The 21,735-nt window shown below is 43.5% G+C and overlaps 1 protein-coding gene across 1 annotated transcript in view; it reads right to left on the bottom strand.

Annotated features, from left to right (window-relative positions):
• Positions 1 to 2,053: 2,053 nt before the first annotated feature.
• Positions 2,054 to 21,735, bottom strand: part of LOC311591033 (cone-rod homeobox protein-like) — a gene marked incomplete at both ends in the record, with an annotated part of 313,330 nt that continues 293,648 nt past the window's right edge. The window contains 3 exons of the mRNA XM_084770400.1: positions 2,054 to 2,704; positions 4,550 to 4,701; positions 7,260 to 7,392. Of these exons, the coding sequence (XP_084626526.1) occupies positions 2,054 to 2,704; positions 4,550 to 4,701; positions 7,260 to 7,392 (936 nt within the window). The remainder of the gene's footprint in view (positions 2,705 to 4,549; positions 4,702 to 7,259; positions 7,393 to 21,735) is intronic.

The following is a 21,735-nucleotide window of genomic DNA, read 5'->3' as shown; positions in this document are numbered from 1 at the left end:
GAGTGGTCTGAGTCCCCATCCCTTGCAATTTCCTCACTTGTAATAATGAGTGTCTACCTAGTGCGTGGTTGTGACAATGCCTATAGTTAGGATTGCTTGTATGCTTTTTGCTGTACTAGGGACTGAACCTAGGGCCTCCAACAGTCTAGACAAGCACCTGTCACTGAACCATGTCCTTAGCCCCTCACTGGGATTCCAGACAGGGGGCTGTACACTGACCTACACTACCAGCCTCCTTTACAACCTATCTGTGATTACGTTTCCTAGGCAGGTCTTAAACTTCAGGTCTTCCTCCTCAGCTCCCAGGTGCTGGGATCAGGCCTCCTCTACCATCCCTGGTCCTGTGTTCCTTCTTAGTTTAGTGTCAGACGATACTAAGGCTGGATGGTGGTGGCACATGCCTTTTAAGCCCAGCACTAGAGAGGCAGAGGCAGGTGGATCTCTGTGAGTTCGAGGCCAGCCTGGTCTACAGATCAAGTTCCAGGACAGCCAAGGCTACAAACAGAGAAGAAACTGTGTCTCACAAAAAAACAAAAAAACAAAGAAGGAAGAAGAAGAAGAAGAGGAAGAAGAAGAAGAAGAAGAAGAAGAAGAAGAAGAAGAAGGCGGCAAAGGAGGAGAAGGAGAAGATGAAGATGATGGTGGTGGTGATGGGGATGATGATAAAAAAAAGATACAAAGAAAAACATCATCGCCATAACAGAAAACATCCAGGAGCACACTTACGGACAGAAAGAACAAAAGCAAATCTTAATTTCTTTCCATCTAACCAAGTTTGCCCCCTCTTTTAAAAAAAATCACCTAGATTTAAGTGGAATTCAACATTTTTAATCAGTTTCACTCTGGTTAGCCAGGGAAGAGGGAACCTGAGAAGCTAGTGAGTGGGAAAGGATAGAACAGTGACGCTAACGTCAAACGAAGGGAACTCCTGGACTTGCCACTCTATGGCCATTTGTCTTATCGGCCTTGGGGCTTGGAAAGTGGGATTTGTATGGGGGAAGGGAGTTTGTTGAGACAGGATTTTATGTATGTAGCCCAGGCTGGCCTCAACATTGCATTGTAGCCTAGGGTGACCTTGAGTTCGTAATCCTTCCGCTTCTGCCTCCCTCATGTTGAGATCAAAAGTATGTGCCACCATTCCTGGCTTACAGGATAGACTACTGGACATACCCTAGGGACATCTAAAAGACCCCTACCCCGGTGGGCCCATCAATAGGACTTTCATCCTGTTGATGAGATTCAACTTCCACAGACACCTGGCAGCCCCCCTGCACTTGTGCCTCCCTCAAGCTGACCATGGGAACCTGTGACTGGGGCACCTTGGGTTCTAGAACATTCTACTCATCTCTCGAGTCATTCCCAGTAGTCACATCAAGGCTCTTTTGCATTTGTTTCTGTGCAAGCCATGGCCTCCCAGCTCAGTTTGGTGGCTCATGCCGGTAATATACATACAGATACATAAATCATATATACATGTAAAACGAATGAACAACCCTCTAAACCTACCCATGTAAACCTGGCATTTGTTAACTTTAACTGTACACAAATTTCCAAATCAGTTTTGAAATCTCACTCTTGTAGCCCAGGCTGGCCCTCAAGTTCCTCAGCTTCTTCAGTGCTGGGACTGACAGGTATGGAGTCCCCACACCTGGCTTAGGGGCACCGTGAGTTGTGACCCAAACACTCTCCAGGTCACTTGCAAGATAGATTTCTCTTCTTTCTGGAGCAAGCTCTCAGCACCTTTACTGAAGTCTGGGGCAGGGAAAGCATCAGATATGCGCATCACAGTCATGGTATCTACTGATCACTGCCGGGGGCATCTCGGGGGAGGAAGGAACCTCTTTCATGATGTGGGATAGGGCGGTAAAGGGGCCAAGCTCCCTAACCGAGCTGAGGGTGGCCTGCACCTGAGGCTGCAATGTCCACAGCCTTTGGCAGGCTTACGACTTCCTGTTACTTTGGGGGGGCTAATCTCCTGGAATCTAACCTGGAAAAGGCCGATGGAGTCCTGGAGAGGGTGATTCACCTGGAAGGGTGAATTGGGGACCCTCTTCTACAAGATCTGAAACTTCCAGGCACTCTGATCTTTGTAGTCCAGAGGGTCCATGGGGTTGTAGGTGAATTTCCAGGTGCCTGTGGGGTCCTTGAATTCCAAGCTGTCCATGGGGCTGTAGGTGCCATAACCCTGGCCTGACAAGGAAGTGGGAGACTGGGTCAGGGATGGCCCCACAGAGGGGCCGGAGAGGGGGCTGAGAGCCGGACCCCCTAACTGGGGCACCATGGGAGAAACGTAGGGATCCAGCCCACTGAAGTAGGAGCTTGGAGACGCATAAGCTGAAGGAGAAGGGCAGAAAGTAGAGGCAGGGGCATAGGTCATGTCGTAAGGGGCCGTGGTGAGAGAGAGCCCCGAGGCAACCAGGCCGGCTCGCTGGGCCTCAGGCAGAGGAGACTCAGAGGCCAGACTCCAGATGGACACGGTGGCCACCGCCGTGGTAGGTGAGCCTGAGGGGCTGGGCAGAGATGGGCTGTAGGAATCTGCGATGCCCAAAGGGTCAGTGCAAACATCCGTCGAAGGTCGTGGGGAAGCACCTGCCTTCCTCTTCACAGGCCGAGCCTTGGCCTGTGCCCCCGGGGCCTGCTGCTGCTGCTGCTTTTGCTGCTGCCTTTGCTGTCTGCATTTCGCCCGGAGGTTCTTGAACCAGACCTAGAGGGAGCCCGGGGAGGTGAGGGTGAGTAAACTGTCTCAGAATCCTCACCGTACCAAGGCTGACGATGGTAAGAGTCACACATCGCCAAACGGCATCTGATGATCAGGCAGCTCTTTCCAGGATGTGTGTACCCATCCAGTCATGCATGTACACATGCACACAGGAACCTACATGCACTGATCACACATGCATCACACATGCAAGTAGTCACAAATACATCCTTGCATATATCAGCCACTATGCATCAGCATGCATTTTATGCATGCCCACGCGTGCATACATATAACCATGAGTTATTTTCACATATGTGCAATTATGTACACACATACATACATACATACATACATGTGTTCAGCCACCTACCTGATCACATAGATGCAATTGTGCATTGTCGTCACATACATACATACAATCATAAACATATGAACATATTATATTTACATGTTCCTGCTTATGAACACGTGAATTATACTCACCCTTCATACATACAGCCATGCACAGGTGCACACATTATATTAACGTGCCCCTGTTCATGCATGCGTTATCTTCACATGTCATACATACAATAATACATCTATGCATAAGTGCATATATTGTACATGCACATATTTAATCAGTTAATTTCATGCATGTGTGTACATGCGTATAGATATAATTAATGCCAGGGCTAGGAATATCCCTCAGTGGTAGAGCATTTGCCTACCGTGTACATGCACAAGTGTAGATCAAATCACATCATTTCCACGTTTCTTTTCCTTCTTCAAACCAAAGAATATTTTAAAATAATAATAATAAGTAAGTAACAAAATGGTCTTAGAGAGATTGCTCAGGGGTCAAGAGCACATATTTCTCTTGCAAAGGACCTAGGTTCAGTTCCTAGCACCCACATTGTATGGCTCACAATTGCCTGTAATTCCAGCTCTGGGGGATCTAATGCCCTCCTCTGGCCTCCTGTGCTTATTTGCGCACACACGCACCCATGGACATAATTAAAAATAAATCTCTAGCCTGGTGCAGTGGCACACATCTTTAAACTCAGCACTTGGGAGTCAGAGGCAGGTGATCGCTGGGGAGGTCAAATACAGCCTGGTCTACATAATAAGACCTTGTCTCAAAAATAAATAATTTTAGCCAGGCAATGGTGGCCCACCCCTTTAATCCCAGCACTCAGGATGCAGAGGCAGGTGGGTCTCTGTGAGTTCAAGGCCAGCCTGGTCTACAGAGCAAGTTCCAGGACAAACAGCTATACAGAGAAATCCTGTCTCAAAAAAATAAATAAATAAGTAAATGCACGCAGAAATACATGAATAGTTTTGTTTTGGTTTTGGTTTTGGGTTTTTTTGGTTTTGGTTTTTTTTTTTTCAAGACAGGGTTTCTCTGTGTAGCCTTGGCTGTTCTGGACTCGCTTTGTAGACCAGGCTGGCCTCGAACTCACAGCGATCCTCCTGCCTCTGCCTCCCGAGTGCTGGGATTAAAGGCGTGTGCCACCACGCCCGGCTACATGAATAGTTTTAAGATTCAAAAATAAATAAGGAGGCTGGTGATGTATCTCAATGGTAGATAACTTGTGCATATGTGTGACCCTAAAATCAATCTTCTTTTCTGAAAATAAAAGGAAACAGAGAGTGCAAGGGGAAGGAGAACCCTTGGAAGGCAGTGTGGTGAGAAGGCATCAAATAAAAAGAGGGAAGTTAAGTGACACAGGGAAGTGAGGGGCATTTAGGCCACTTGATAAACGTGGCTGTACCCTATACCCTCTTTTTCCTCCCTTTTACTCTGACAGGGACACACAGAAGGTCACAGTAAAGGTCAGGAGGGGTCCAGGGAGCAGGTCACCCTACCTGGACCCTGGACTCAGGCAGGTTGATCTTGAGAGCCACCTCCTCATGCACATACACATCCAGATACTGGGTTTTGGCAAACAGGGCCTCCAGCTCCTCCAACTGGGTCCTGGTGAACGTGGTCCACTCCCTTCGCTGCTTCCTAGGAGCACCTAAATCCGGGGGATGAATGAGAGAGAATCCTCCGGTTAGCTAGGTCGGCTGGCTGGCGGCCATGAGGTACAGTGAGATGCCTGCCCAGAAGTCTTTTCTGCACGTCATTCTGCCGAAACAAGGGGCTTTCATTTAGTGCTCGGCTTTCTAGCGCTGGCTCAGCAAACGGAGGAATTAGAGATGCATTCCAGCCACATATCCGTGGAGGGAAGTGGTTTTAACCCTCTCCTCCTACCTCCTCCTCCTTCCTCTCTCTCTCTCTGTCTCTCTCTCTTTCTCCCCCCGCCCCCTCTCTCTTTGGTTTGGTTTTTTGAGACAAAGTTTCTCTGTGTAGCCTTGGCTGTCATGGAGTCACGTTGTAGACCAGACTGACCTCAAACTCAGTGATCTACCTGCCTCTGCCTCCTAAGCACTGGGCCACCACACCTGGCTTTTTTTTTCTTTTTAGGTTTTTGGGGGGTTTTGTTGTTGTTGTTGTTGTTGTTGTTGTTGTTTTGTTTTATTTTGTTTTTCGAGACAGGGTTTCTCTGTGTAGCCTTGGCTCTCCTGGACTCACTTTGTAGACCAGGCTGGCCTCGAACTCACAGAGATCCTCCTGCCTCTGCCTCCCGAGTGCTGGCATCAAAGGTGTGCGCCACCATGCCCGGCCCTCACCTTCTCTTCCATTACAACAGAGTCTCACTATGTAGCCCAGGCTGGCCCTGAAATCCTGGGCTCAAGTGATCCTCCTACCTTATCCTCCCAAATATCTGGGATTACAAGCAGGGGCCATTGGACCACCTCCTATCCTGAAACTTTTTATGCTCAAAGACATACTCAGTTGAAGCATATGAGTAATCATCCACTTCAGCTCATAAAAGTAGTAAGTCTCTATGGTCCAACTTAATGTAAAGTAAACAAGAAAGGGGCCGGCAAGGTGGTGCAGTGTGTAAAGATACTTGTGAGCAATCCTGAGGACCTGAGTTCAATCCCTGAGACCCAATGGTAGAAGGAAAAAAAACAACTCCCAAAAGTTGTCCTCAGACCTCTGCAAGGGAGCCATGGCACACATGACCCCTGCTCCCCACCCTGCACTCAAAAATAAATGCGATGTTTTCTTTGTCCTTGATAGAAAGGTGACTCCTGGTTTTACCTCCTGCATTCAGGAGGCAGAAGCAGGTGGAAGTCTGTGAATTTGTAGAGAAATCTGTTCTACGTAGTGAGTTCCAGTCCAGAGCTACATAGTACGAGCCTGTCCAGAGACGGGGGAGGGAGAAAGAGACAGAGAAAGACAGAGAGACACAGAGAGGAAAAAGAGGAGGAGGAGGAAGAGCAGAAGGAAGAGGAGAAGGAAAAGGAGAGAAAAGAGAAAAGGAAAGGAAAGGAAGAAAAGCCAGGCATGGTGGCACATGTCTTTAACCCCAGCACTCAGGAGGCAGAGGCAGGTGGGTGTCTGTGAGTTCGACGCCAGCCTGGTCTACAAAGTGAGTCCAGGACAGCCAAGGCTACACAGAGAAACCCTGTCTCAAGAGAAAAAATATATATACTTGGGAGGCCGAGGCAGACAGATCAATGTGAGTTCAAGGCCAACGCAGGGAGTCCAGGACACCAAGCCTACACAGAGAGACCCTGTCTCAAATAAACAAACAAATATATGTGTGTGTGATATGTGTAATATATATTTATATGATATAAAATAAGATATATAAATATTACATTTTTATATTATATAAATTGTATTACATTGTATATTATATACATATAAAAGAAGGGACGGAAGAGAAAACTATTAATAAGTATATCATAGTAAAGCATGATGGCGCAGGACTACAATTCCAGCACTCTATACAGTTTGAGCCAGGAGGCTGGAGACATGCTCATTTATAGAGCCCCTGCCTAGAATCCCCCAGTGAGGGGCTGGGGGTGTGGCTCAGTGGTAGAGCCCCTGCCTAGAATCCCCCAGTGAGGGGCTGAGGGCATGGCTCAGTGGTAGAGCCCCTGCCTAGAATCCCCCAGTGAGGGGCTGGGGGTGTGGCTCAGTGGTAGAACCCCTGCCTAGAATCCCCCAGTGAGGGGCTGGGGTGTGGCTCAGTGGTAGAGCCCCTGCCTAGAATCCCTCAGTGAGGGGTTTGTGGGCGTGGCTCAGTGGTAGATCTGGGGTGTGATGTAGTCTTAGAGCACCTGTCTAAAATCCTCCAGCGAGGCCAGGGCATGGCTCCATAGTAAAGTGCATGCCTAGAAACCACAGGCACTGGATTCTAGCCCAGCCACCTCTTCTCCAAAAAGAGAAAAAGAAAAGTAAGAGTGAGAAGAATGTTGCCACAGACATTGGAATGCACAGCTCTTTTAGAAAAAAAAACAATCTTTACAAACAGATGGAAATCCCTATTGATAAAGTCCCTTGGATGCCAAACTCCTTTGCAGATTGACATGGAGCTGGCACATGGGCTCCACACCCACCCCACACCCCACACCCACAGCCCCACCCTCCACCTGGTGAATGCTTTTCTCCTGAGGGCAAGAAAGCCTAGAGGATGCTAAAAGGCAGACTGAGGGTGGGAAGGAGGAGAGCACCTACTTGAGTATGGAACAGCCTGGTGCATCAGGTCCACACTGGGGCCACTCAGAGCCAAGGCGTTGATGGAATAGTGAGGCCCCGGGTTCATATACACCATCATGATCTTCAGGGACTGGGGCCCAGAGGAGGGCACCTACAAGAAAAGGGCATGTCCAACAGGCTATTTTGCTCCCACCACCTGGTCACTTACAACCCAAGAGCCACATCTGCTTGAGGGCTGTTCTCTGGAATCCAACCAACCTTGCCCTCTCTCTCTCTCTCTCTCTCTCTCTCTCTCTCTCTCTCTCTCTCTCTCTCTCTCTCTCCCCTCTCCCTCTATCTTTTGTTTTTAGAGGCCAAGTGTTATGGCACATTCACTTAATTAATCCCAGCACTCACACTGGGAAGGCAGACCTCTTTGACTTGAGTGAGGCCTGGTCTACACAATGAATTTCAGGGCTTCACTCTATAGCCCTGGCTGCTGACCTGGAACTCAATTTGTAGACCAGGCCACAACATCCAAATCAAAACACTTTTTTGTGTGTGTGCCAGGCGTGGTGGCACAAGCCTTTAATCCCAGCACTTGGGAGGCAGAGGCACATGGAGTTCGAAGCTAGTCTGGTCTACTCGGAGAAACCCTGCTCAAAAAAAACCCTGTTTTATGTAACAGGGCTCATGTAACCCTGGCTGACACTAAACTAGGCAAAGCTAATTCCTTATTTTCTTTCTCTTTTTTTTCATTTATTTATTTATTTTATGTGAGTGCTTTATCTGCAGAAGAGGGTAGCAGATTACATTATAGATGGCTGTGAGCCACCATGTGGTTGCTGGGAATTGAACTCAGGACTTCTGGAAGAGCAGGCAGTGCTCTTAACCCCCTGAGCCATCTCTCCAGCCCTAATTCCCTATTTTCATCACAGGGGTTTTTTGTGTAGCCTTGGCTGTCCTGCACTGGCTTTGTAGACCACTCTGGCCTAAAACTCACAGAGATCTGCCTGCCTCTGCCTCTGCCTCTGCCTCTGCCTCCCCAGTGCTGGGATCAAAAGCGTGCGCCACCACTCCCAGCTTTATTTACTTTTGAGATGTTTTCTATAGCTCTAACTTGCCAGGTAGCTGAGAAGGACCTTGAACTTTTTTTTTCCCAAGACAGGGCTTCTCTGTGTAGCCTTAGCTGCCCTGGACTCACTTTGTAGTCCAGGCTGGCCTCGAACTCACAGCTATTCGCCTGCACAAAAGAAATACGGATGCAATTAGACTTACATATACCCAGAACAATTCTGACATTTTACCAGCCGTCAAAACACACACACAAAAGAAAACAAAGCAAACAAACTACTATAACAAAAAACCTGGTAGATAAATGTTCTGCTACAAAAATATATACAGATTTAATATCTCTCAGAGTTACATCAAATACTCAAGAGAGGTATGGGCAAAACCTACACATCCAAGAATGACTCAACACTAAGATCCTATAATTTTTCAACTAACCAATTCAGCTACCTCAATGCTGAACAAATAATAAGAAATGGACTTGAATGGACCTGAAAACAAAAAAAGTGAATTTCATTCCTCCATATTTCCAGGTTCAGACACACACACACACACACACACACACACACACACACACACACACACAAAGACACACACACACACACACACAGATATATATCCTGATTCCCAGCCAGTCACCCTGGAAAACTGCTACCCAGCCTATTAAGAAACCTGCAAACTCTGATTCTCCTGAGTCTGATGCTTCCAATGAAACAAGTATATATTCTCTTGAATCTGAAAGATGTGTTCTTTAGCTTCCAACTGGCAAAGATGAGTGAACCCATCTTTGCTTTTAATATCTATACCCAGTGGGAGCTTACAGAAGACAACATTAGTGGTCCGTTTTCCTCCAAGTTTTTTTTTTATTAATTTATTCATATTACATCTTGATTGTTAGCCCTTCCCCTGTTTCCTCCCATTCCTCCCTCCCTCCCACTTCCCCCCTTCTCCCCTCCCCTATGTCTGTGATTGAGGGAGACTTCTTCCCCCTATGTATGCTCTAAGATTATTGAGTCTCTTCTTGGTAACTTGCTATCCTTCTTCTGAGTGCCACCAGGCCTCCCCATCCAGGGGACGTGGTCAGAAAAGGGGCACCAGAGTTCACGTGAGAATCAGATCTCACTCTCCACTCAACAGTGGAGAATATCGTGTTCGTCGGCTAGGTCTTGGTAGGGGTTCGAAGTTTACTGCCTATTTCTCCTTGGCTGGTGCCTTAGTTTGAGGAGGACCCCAGGACCCAGATCTGCCTGTCATAAAGTTCTTCTTGTAGGTTTCCAGGACCCTGTGGGTCCTGTTATTTCCCCATTCTTCCATGCTACTCTCGCCTAAAGTCTCAATAGGATGTCCTCTCCTCTGACCCACTTTCTTGGTAAGTAAGGTTTTTCATGGGACGTATCCCTTGGACTAGTGTTTTGATATAAGTGAGTATATACCGTTTGTCTCTTTTTGCTTCTGGGTGAACTCACTCATTATGATAATTTCTAGGTCAATCCATTTGTCCACAAATTTCGGGAATTCCTCGTTTTTAATAGCTGAGTAATACTCCATAGTGTAAATGTACCATAGTTTCTTGGTCCATTCTTCTACTGAGGGACACTTAGGCTGTTTCCATGTTCTGGCTATTGTGTATAAAGCAGCTATGAACATGGTTGAGCATATGTCCCTGTTGTGTGTTCGAGCATTTTCTGGGTATATTCCAAGGAGTGGGATAGCTGGGTCTTGAGGAAGCCCTATTCCCATTTTTCTGAGAAAACGCCAGATAGCTTTCCAAAGTGGTTGTACTAGTTTGCATTCCCACCAGCAGTGAAGGAGTGTTCCTCTCTCTCCACATCCTCGCCAACATGTGGTGTCATTTGAGTTTTTGATCTTAGCCATTCTGATGGGTGTAAGATGGAATCTCAGTGTCGTTTTGATTTGCATTTCTCTGATGCCTAACGAGGATGAGCATTTCTTTAAGTGTTTCTCAGCCATTTGATATTCCTCTGTTGAGAATTCTCTGTTTAGTTCTAATCCCCATTTTGCAATTGGGTTGTTTGGTTTTGTGGTGTTTAATTTCTTGAGTTCTTTATATATTTTGGATATTAAACCTTTTCAAGTCCAAGTGGATTAAAGACCTCAACTTAAAACCAGAGACATTAACTCAGTTAGAGGAAAAAGTGGGGAAGAGCCTGGGACACATAGGCGCAGGAAACAACTTCCTGAACAGTACACCCACAGCCCAGGCCTTAATGTCAACAATTAATAAATGGGACCTTATGAGGCTGAGAAGCTTCTGTAAGGCAGCAGACACTGTCAAGAGAACAAAGCGACAGCCTACTGACTGGGAAAAGATCTTCACCAACCCGTTTTCCTCCAAGTTTTAAAGACAACAAATGCAGACTTTGTGCCTTACCATTAGAGGTTTCATGGGATAACAGATTATAAACAGGCTGTGGAGGGACATCTGCAAGAGTTACAAGGCTATAGAGTGTGAGCTAGGGAAGCCCAATTTTGCAGGATACCTATCTTGGATGCAGGCTAAAAGGGGTTAGAAGGTATCTGCCTCAGAGTATATTACTGCCATCCTTTAAATCCCAACTCCAAAGACTAAGACACAGGTTTATCAGTTTCTAGGTGTGGTCAGGTATTTCTCCTTCTGGACACCAGTGTTTGTGGAAGTAGCAAGTCCTCTCACCCCAGCACAAAGGTGAGCACTTATCTCCTAATCTGGATTGATACTAAATAAAAAAAACAATCTATGATAGACTGATTTTGAGATAAGCTATGCAAAGGACTTAAATCTTTTCATTGTACAAAAACAGGAGCTAATGTGGTGGCAAACTCCTTTAATCCCAATAGTCCAGAGGCAGTTGGATCTCACTGAGTTTGAGGCCAGCTTGGTCTACAAAGAGAGTTCCAGAACAGCCAAGACTACACAGACAAACCCTGTCTTGAAGGGGAAAACAGGGGATGGAGGTAAAAAGTTTATGTTCTTAATTCATCTCTTCCAGTGTTTACCATGAAAATGACCCTAATTCAATCTCCATCCCTACAGACCAAAGCAAAAAGAGCAGAAAGCCAGAAATGCTTAAATTTCTAATTAAATTAAATAAATTTAATTAAAATTGTAATTAAATTGTCTAGAGGCAAATGAGAGCAAACGTCTCTTCATCTGTGCCTTTAGATTTCATGCCTACATCTATGCCATCACCCAAAGTCTCAGGTACACACACAGTTCGAAAAGATTTGTTTTAGCTGAGCACGATTGCACACACCATTAATCAGAGCACTCTGGAGGCAGATGTGAGTTCCACTACAGCCTACTCTACAAACTAAGGCTCATTCATGCAAGGTACACAGAGATACCCTGTCTCAAAAAAAAATACTCCTGATTCTTCCTTACATCAAGAGCCTGTGAACATCTGCTTCATTCATTTTTATCAAAACTTAGTAAATTAGTAAATACAACAATGAGAGAGAGAGAGAGAGACAGAGACAGAGACAGAGAGAGACAGAGAGAGAAACAGAAAGAGAGAGAGGTAACAAAATCCAGCTACTTCTCAACTGATCATGGTGCCTAAACTAAAGTATCCTTCAGATACCCAGTGTTTGTCTTTCTTTCTTCATCTTTGTTTGTTTTTTTGATACTGGGTTTCTCTGTTTCTTTGGTGGTCCTAGACTCACTTTGTAGGCCAGGCTGTCATCAAAGTCACAGCAAGCTGCCTGCTTCTGCCTCCCTGGATCTGGGATTAAAAGCATTCACCACGATGCTTCATAAAATATTAAGAAGGGTGCTGCTAATGAAAGCAGTGGTTGTGCAGGTGGGGGAGGTGGAGATGATGATAGAGAATAAACATGTGGTTTTAACACTTTTTCACTGTTGTTTTCTGGCACTCAATACCACACTTGGAAGACTGAATATTAGTTAATCTCTGAGGTCCTTCCAACTGTGGATTCCCCAGAGAGATCAAAGACAGTCTGGATTACATAGATGTACCCAATTATTAAAAGGTAAGAAAGCAAACAAACAAATATTCGACATGGGTAGCCATCACACAGATGAATTTAACACTTTAAAATATTATTTTACATCATCAAGAAGGCCAAGCTAATTAAAAAACAATAAGAGCTTGTGATGAAGACCATATAGAGAAAGAATAAATCTTATTCATTGCAGCTAGATGATGAAAAGAATATATCCTCCAGACAGTCACATTCTCATATACACAGAATTCTTACCAGCAAACTCACCTTGGATCACAGTAGGCTCTAGAGGCTTTGGAGATCCAACCTCAAGCTCTAAGCTCTACTCTAGGAATCAGGCCTTAAATAGGTTCTTCATCCAGGACACTCCCACCACCACACCCTTAATCCCCTCTTGCACACCTGACACCCCACCCTGATCTTCAATCTGTGTGCAGCCCCACCTTATAGGGCTGCCTGGTTTGCATGGAACCACAAGAGTTAACTCTTTCTTAGCCAAACACTCTTGGTTCTCCTGCACTGTGAAGGGTTCAACTCAGAAGAAATGTGGACTCCACTGGTTGATGACCACCTCAAGAAATGAGCCTTCATGCAGCACACTGCCCACCTTTACTGCTCTATATTCACATGGCTGATACTCCTCCTTTTTTCTCTCTTCATAAAACTGAGACAGAGTCTCCCTACCTAGAGCAGTCTGGCCATCACTTCCCAGAGATCCATCTGCTTCTGCCTCCTTTAGACTGGGATAAAGGATAGTCCACAACACTCATGTAGTTCCTCACTTATTGATGGGGATTTGCCTCTTCAGCCTTAGATAGTTTTGGCAACTACTCTTCAGCCATGATACCACCACTATCATGCTCTTTCTAAATGGAGCATCTAGACCCTAAGTCTTGTTCCCCGGAAAATGAGATCCTTTATAGTCCCACAGTTGTTCCAGAGCTCTTCTATAACAAAGTCCTGATCTTGGATTGTTTGGTCACTGGTTGGCCATATAATGAATAGGAGGCCACAGAGAGCTGCTGTTGGATTTTGTTTTGAGAGGATGCACTACTTTTACTCCAATCCAGGATCCATGAAGTGTGTTTCCTGGAAGTTTAGTTACTTCCACCTGGGTGAATATGGAAACTTCATCTCTCTTCTTACCTGTGCTGGAAACCTGTGTCATGGAAGGCTCAAGTTTACTTTGCTAAGTCATGTGAAGATGTCTTGATACCTACAAAAGGATTAAAGTTAACTACATTATCAAATTAGTACAAAATTTATCAAAAATGCCTTGGTGAGGCTCAGTAACAGAGCTAATGTGGACTTCAAACCTCTGTGTAGCTTATGATGACATACAGCAGTGGTGAACAGAGAATAATAAGAATGAGCCACTGCATAGTAGATTTAGTACTGAAAACAGAGCCCACCCTCCACTATGATAGTGACTCCACCTGTATACAGAAATTTCAAATCAGAACATGCCTACACTGGAAAGAGATCACATCCAAAATTCTTCTAACTCTTTTTAAGCCAGCTGGAATTCAGAAATTACATTAATCCCAAGAGACAGACTAATAGATGACTGAGTTCAAGGCCAAGCTAGAATAAAGCAAACGTCAGGTAAAGGAAAGCTTAGCTCCAGGGTATGGTGAAACACTCCTTCAATCCCAGCTCTCAAGCATCATGGATGTCTGAGTTCTAGTCAGTTCTTTTCAGTCTGTTCTGGAGACTCGGCTAGGTGAGAGGCAATTCATCACAGGTCAGTTTGTGGAACTCACAGGCAGTTTAACTAGGAGAGTTTTGTAGAGACCGAATTCAGAGAGAGGAAGCTATACATAGCTGAACACAAAACAAAACAGAGATTGAGAAGCATCCATAATTAACAATACATTTCCAAAGTTACTATGAGGCAAAGAAGAGCAATTTAGAAAGAGGAAGAGTGAAATTTCAGATTGAGAGACTAGGAGAGGAATTTCAGCAAGAACAAATGATTGAAAGCAGCCAGCCAGAGTTTAGAAAAAAGGAGATAGTGTGATCATAGTAAGCAATAAGTCTCATAGGCTGAAAGCACTCTAGGCCTAGGTTATACTGTATGGAGGCTAGAAGCATCCAGGACTAAAACTTATTTAGCAGATGGGGTCAAATAACCTCAGACTGATAAGACACATTAACACTTTCTCTCTGGGGTTTGTTGTTTGCTGAGGCAAAGTACGAATGTGTAGCTCACACTGTACTGTGACTTGCAGAAATATTTAGGAATCTCCCAAAATCCAGGTTAAAATATAAACCAGGATGTCTAGATTTTTACTTTTTAAGATACTTTATTGGCTGATTTGGTTATATTTCATTTATTCATGTTGAACCTCACAGAATTCAAACTTAATATACATATTATTTACATGTACCACGTATGAAAAGTACCATATGCTGGCCCATTTAGTGGTCTGTACAGTGGATTTACAGGTTGTTTTGAAACATTATAGGCAAGCGTTGATTGCACAGCAGCAGCAAAGACAAACTGGGCACCAGTAGAACTGTGGTGAATAGTCAGTAAACCATTAAACAACAGGGAAAATTTTCATGACACTTTATGCAGGCATTCCATTGAAAGGAATAACAGTACACTCTTAAGGTAATCTACCATTACATGAAGGCCAAAGATGTGTGCACATACATGTAAGCAAAGCTACATGGAGAGCTAGAGTACAGGAACTGCTAGTTCAAGGGCTGACTGTCATAGAAGTCATTTTGAAGTCACCCAGGGACAGATTGCCAGAAGTTCCCTGCTGTAGCATTCCTCCAATCACTGCACTCACCCGAGAAATAGATATATCACTAAGGTCCACGAGAGAAAAGGCTACATGGAAAGAACATGTTTCACTATATATATATATATATATATATATATATATATATATATACATATGTAGATGGGTTGATGGGAAGATGATAGATAGATACACAGACAGGGTGAGATAGATAAAAAAGAGACTCAGTGTGCTGACAAACACTTTGCTATATATCGGAGATTAAATGAAATAAATATACTGCACAAAAGTACACCAAAGGTACACAGTGTAAGCCAAGACAGTAGGGTGGTCATAGGAACATGTATAAACAGAGTTGCGGCTGGTAAATGAGTCTCCATGTGGCTTGAATGCACAGTCACATAAAATGTTAACCAAAGAAAGTAACACTTTTTTATGAACTCCTTGCACTATAGAGGGGTGTGAATGATTCCCACAGATGATTTAATAGTATTACAGATCTATTTGAATACTCAAGGAACCTGTGTAAGTGACCTGCGTTCACTTGAAGGCAATTAAAAGTCACCTTCAAAACACCTATAATCCCAATCCTGTTGAATGCTACTCTCATTTAGCCTCCCAAGCCCTATGCATGTTCATGCCTCACCTATGTTCCTGTCAGCTTTATTTGTAATACTCAGAATTGGCACTCAATGTAGATGTCCCTTCCTCAAAGAATGGATACAGAAATTGTGGTACATTTATAGAAAGGAATATTATTCAGCTACCAAAACAAGGAAATCTTGAAATTGGCTGCTAAATGGATGGAACTGGAAAAGATCATCCTGAATGAGATAACCTAGACCCAGAAAGATGCATATGCTATAAACTCACATATACATGGATATGAGCCCAACACATATGTCCTCTGAGAGACTCTATCCAGAGGGGAAGCAGGACATATCCTGGGATTCACAGCCATACTCTGAGTGAAGAGCTGTGTTGAGAAATGAATGTTGAGGATAGTGATGTCAAGACTTCCCCCAGGAGACTATCAGGGCTGGAAAACCTATACAAACTGTTTTACCAACCATGGAGGTTGCAAGCAGAGAACCTTGACCTCCTGTTCAGATGCAGCAGATGAGGCCAGTTGTGGTGGTGCACACATTTAATCCCAGCACTCGGTAGGCAGAGTCAGGAGGGTCACTATGAGTTCAAGGCTAGCCTGGTCTACAAAGCAAGGCCAACACCCAGGGATAACAGAATATCCCTGTCTCAAAAAAAGCAAAACAAAACAAAACAAAGCAAAGCAAAGCAAAACAAAACAAAACAGATGTAGCAGATGGATAACTTATTCTCCATGTAGGGAAGTAGGGTTGACAGCTCCTGACATGACATCTATTTCCTGCCATTTGATCATTTCCCCTGTACAGAGGGACACTAGGGGAACTAAGAGGAAGAGTAAGCAGGCTATCCAGATTAGACCTAATTGGTTGTAGTCAAACAGGAAGACCTCAACTGTTAAGAGATCTATGAGACAAAAATACACTTAAAGAGAGAGAGAGGGTCAGAACAAAAAAAGAAAATCAAGCAGATTATAATCTGTATATACTGTGAATACATTATAACAAACTTGATTGAGATAATAAAAAAAGGTAAATAAAAATTTATGGATGGATTTCACAATGCAGATTTAGGCCCCAAGTCACCAAAGCATATTTCTCTGAATACAGTGACATGACACTGTTACTTATGTTACAATCATAGGGTGTAAAAAGAAAAAAATATTCTTGTATATTGAAGCATAACTTACACACCAGTGAGTTATGAGTTTCAAGGACACACTAAACTTTTACAAAATAAATCTGTTTTAGTTTATAAAGGGTCAGCTTTAGACCATTTAGTTAGGACATATAGTACTTTTATTTTATGTATATGAACATTTTACGTTCATATAAATATAGAAGGTGTACACCCTGCCCTCGATGGCAAGAATAGGACATAGTAGCCACTAGAAATAGAATTGAAGCTGATCGTGTGCCATTATATTGCTATTATCTACTGGAAAGTGAAAGAGAAATTATAAAATGGTAACATGTTTTGCAAAAGATTAAGAACACCACAGCCTTTTTTATTTAGATATTTCCACTGAAGATGTAAAGCAATTATTCATCTTTGGAATCATCAAACTAAGTTCTTTCTGCACAGGACTTGAGGTAAGTTGCAAACACATGTATTCTGCCTCACAACTGTCAGTAGTTATAATCCCAGAGGCTGCTAAAACATTGTCTGACCTCCCAGGCACCAGATATAAGTTTCTATGGATATAGGCACACAAGACACAACACACACACACACACACACACACACACACAAACACACACACACACACACACACACACACACACACACACACACACACACTGTAAGGCAACTCTAACAGATTCCTGAAAGAACAGACCATAAAAAGACGTTTTGTACTTTTATTTAATGTATAATCCAACAATAAGTGATGAATACTCTAAGTAGCCTTGGAAACCCTCTCATTCTGTTGATAACAGTGTCACAAAACTAACACAGATGATATTGCATCTATACAAGCAAAAGAAGACTAATGGCTTTCACTACCACCCCTCTTCTTTGTTTTACAGATTTCTGGTCCTCAACCAGTCCAGGGTCAATGTGTTCATTCGGAGTGTGATATAAGAAGATCCATCATGTCCTCTGTTATACCATGATCTTTAAAGATCTCTTCCCAGAGCTCCTGAATATCTGCAATTGAGTCTTCACCACCATTTTTTGTTGGAATGCAGCTTCCATAGGAAGTTCAGCTTCAGTGGAGGCACACGCAGCTACTGCTGGGTCATTCTGGGTCCCTCTTCTTAGAAAACTCCCAGAGCCTGCAGCAGCAGCAGCAGGAGTTTGGCCGTCACAATGGTGTTCTTGGAGACCACACCTGGCACCCTCTGATCCTTGTTCAATGTGGAGAGTCTCTTCCAGGTAGAGAATGGAGTCCACACAAGATGTCCCTGAAGACATGGACTCTCCAGTGGCAGCGTCATCTGAGCAACCATGGGAACTGGTTGATCCATCAACATCCTTAGGGCTTTCCATATTCTCTGGTAGTTCTGAAACATTCTGGAGTTTTTCTGTTTGTACTTAGCTCGCCAGTCCTTACACCAGATATGAAAACACAAAAAGAGAAGATATAGGAAGACCTGTGTGTGTCAGGCTGCGTCAGAATAGGAAGTAGCAGGAGATGCCTAACAAGAGGTAGGATGTCAGTAGAGATACCACCTAACACTCAAAACTTAGGGTAACCACCTAGATTTTCTATGTCTTTACTAGAAACATAAGTGTCTGGTTCCCAGAGACTCTACATACTGATAATGTGTCTCCAGGACAGTACCCATGCACAAGCTGAATGCCATGTCCAGCCCTGGATACACAAACATATACAGCCAACATCTATGGCATGATCTCCCAGGATTGCACAAGCATAAACTGAGAGGGATTTCCAAAACTGTGAAGGTGCTGACTGGAAATATATTCTGGGTGCACGGGGAGATAATGATAGAAAAACTCATACCTGGATCTGATAGTCTGTCACTCTTAGATTCTGGGCTAGCTCCATGAGTTGCTCTTTGCTTGGGTACATGCACTCATCAAAATATTCTTGCAGCCGGTGATTTTGTTCTTTGGAGTACTTAATGAGATGTCTCATTTTCTGCTTTGGAGTATTGAGGTGAACTTCACTGTATTCATCAGACCTTTCTGAGGAAGATGAGGGCATTGAGGGTATTGGGAGAGAGAGAAAGAAAAAGAGAAAGAGAAAGAGGTAGTGAAAGTAAACATCTTCTCACAATACCATTGTGCCTAAACTAAAGTATCTTTCTTTTTTTCTTTTCTTTTTCTTTTTTTGGTATTTTGATACTGGGATCCTCTGTTTCCATGGCTGTCCTAGACTCACTTTGAGACCAGGCTGTCCTCAAACTCACAACAAACCAGCTGCCTCTGCCTCCCAAGTGCTGGGATTAAAGGCATTGACCACCATGCCCAACCTACCCAGTGTTTTTCAATGTAACATGACACGTACAAAATTCCGAATTTTTACATTACAGTTTGTTGATATCTCTACTTTGTTCTGCTGTTGGTTTCATTTTTATGGAGGTTAGACTTTGTGTGTTTTGTCCTCAAAGAAAAGTTATCTCAAACAACAAAATCATATGATTAATATTTACAACATACTCAATTTTAACATTGAATTTCAAAAACAAGCAGTTGCATGAAGATATTGTGAATTATAACTTTCAATCAACCACTAAGGAGGCAGAGGAATGTGAATATCTGAATTTGAGAGCTGATGGGTCTAGAAAGAATGTTTCAGAATATCCAGGTCTTCTCAGAGAATCCATGCCTCATGAAATAATAATGAGGGTGCTGTTGCTGGTAGTGGTGGTGGGTATGAGGGGAAGACGATGATAAATATTCAACATGTGGTTTTAACACCCCTTCACTGCTGCATTTAGGCATTCAACACCACACTTAGAAGGATGAAATATTAGTTTATCTCTGAGGTCCTTCCAGCTATGGATTCCACAGAGAGATCAAAGACAGTCTAGACCACATAGACCTACATGATTAGTAAGAAGTACGAAAGCAAACAAAGAAATATTCAACCAAGGTAGCCAGCACATGGTTGCAAATTAAGGCTTTAAAATATATCCTCAAGATATCCTCTAGATTATATCCTCAAGAAGGCCAAGATAATTAAAACAAACAAGAGCTTGTGATGCAGACCATGTGCAGAAAGAGAGACTTCTATTCATTGCAGCTAGGAGTTGAAAAGAGTACATCCTCCAGGCGGTCACATTCTCATCTACACAGAATTCTCACGAGCAAACTCGCTTTGGATATCAGTAGGCTCTCCAATCTTCCCAGATATGTCCTAGTGCTTTAACCTCTACTCCAGGAATGAGGCCTTAAATAGGTTCTTCATCCAGAACCTCCCACCAACACACCCTTAATCCTCTCTTGCACACCTGACACCCCACCCTGAGGCCTATCTCTGTCTGCATCCTCAACTTTTGGGGCTGCCTGGTTTGCTTGGAACCACAAAATTTAACTCTTTCTAGGCCAAAATCTCTTCATTCTCCTGCACTCTGAAGTGTTCAACTCAGAAGAAATGTGGACTCCACTGGTTGATGACCACCTCAAGAAATTATCCTTCATGCAGCACACTGCCAATCTTTACTGCTCTATATTGACATGGCTGATACTCCTCCTTTTTTCTCTCTTCATAAAACTGAGACAGAGTCTCCCTACCTAGAGCAGTCTGGCCATCACTTCCCAGAGATCCACCTGCTTCTGCCTCCTTTAGATTAGGATAAAGGATAGTCCACAGCACTCACTTAGTTCATCACTTCTTGATGGGGATTTGTCTCTTCAGCCTTTGATAATTTTGGCAGCTACACTTCAGGCATGATAGCACCATTATCATGCTATTTCTACATGGAGCATATAGACCCTAAGTCTTCTTCCCTGGAAAATGAGATGCCTTACTGTCCCACAGTTGCTCCAAAGCTCTTCCATAACCATAGGCCTGATCATGGATTGTTTGGGCACAGGTTTCCCATATTATGAATAGGTGGACACAGAGAACTGCTGTTGCATTTTTGTGAGAGGATGCACTACTTTTGGTCCAACCCAGGATACGTGAAGTGTGTTTCCTGGAAGTTCAATTACTTCCACCGGGGTCAATATGAAAGTTTCACCTCTCTTCTTACTTGTGCAGGAAACCTGTGTCATGGAAGGCCCAAGTTTACTTTGCTAAGCCATGCAAGATTTCTTGATACCTACAAAAGGATTAACATTAAGTACATCATGAAAATAGTACAATATTTATGAAAAATATCTTGGTGAGACTCAGTAACAGAGGAAATGTAGACTTCAACCCCTGCACAGCTTATCATGACATACAGCAGTTTTGAAGAGAGAATAATAAGAATGGCCCACTGCACAGTAGATTTAGTACTGAAAACAGAGCCAACATTACACTCTGAAATGGACCCCATCTGTACACAGAAATTTCAATACTGAACATGGCTACACAGGCAGGAGATCAAATCCAAAAATCTTCTAGCTGTTTATAATCCACCTGGAATGCAGAAATTACATTAATCCCAAGAGACAAACCCTCTTAAATTGTGTTAGTGTCTCGGTTATTCAAGGAAATTTTTAAAAATGAAGTTGTAAAAACAAGGAGCTCTATTTGTTTGCAGTGATACACACCCATTAATCCCAGAACGAGGGAGGCATAGGCTATTGGATCCCTAACTTTTCCAGGCCCATGGATTGACCTATTGTGTTCCATGACAGGTAACAAACAAAGAGAGGATGGGTCTCCAAAAAATAATTGTAAGAAAGGAAATTATTGGCTAAATTTAAAAGAGGAGAATTGTACAAATCAGAAAAGTCTCAATGTATAAAGCACACATGCCAAAGAAACACACTTAAAACTTGGTTTTGAAGGCTTGCAGTGGTGGTGCATGGCTTTCCTCCCAGGAATCAGGAGGAAGAGGGAGGAAGAATTTTATCAGTTCTAGCCCAGCCTGATCTACACAAGGAGCTCCAGAACAACAAGGACTACTCACAGAGAGAGTGTGTCTCAAGTAAAACAAACAAACAAACAAACAAACAAACAAACAAACAAGGAAACTCTAGATCATCCTGAGACACCAGGTCAGTGT

The sequence above is a fragment of the Acomys minous genome (genome assembly GCF_964271855.1).
Source record: "Acomys minous genome assembly, chromosome: 20".
NCBI classification, from domain to species: Eukaryota; Metazoa; Chordata; class Mammalia; order Rodentia; family Muridae; genus Acomys; species Acomys minous.
This window is presented reverse-complemented; position numbering and strand designations above follow the sequence as displayed.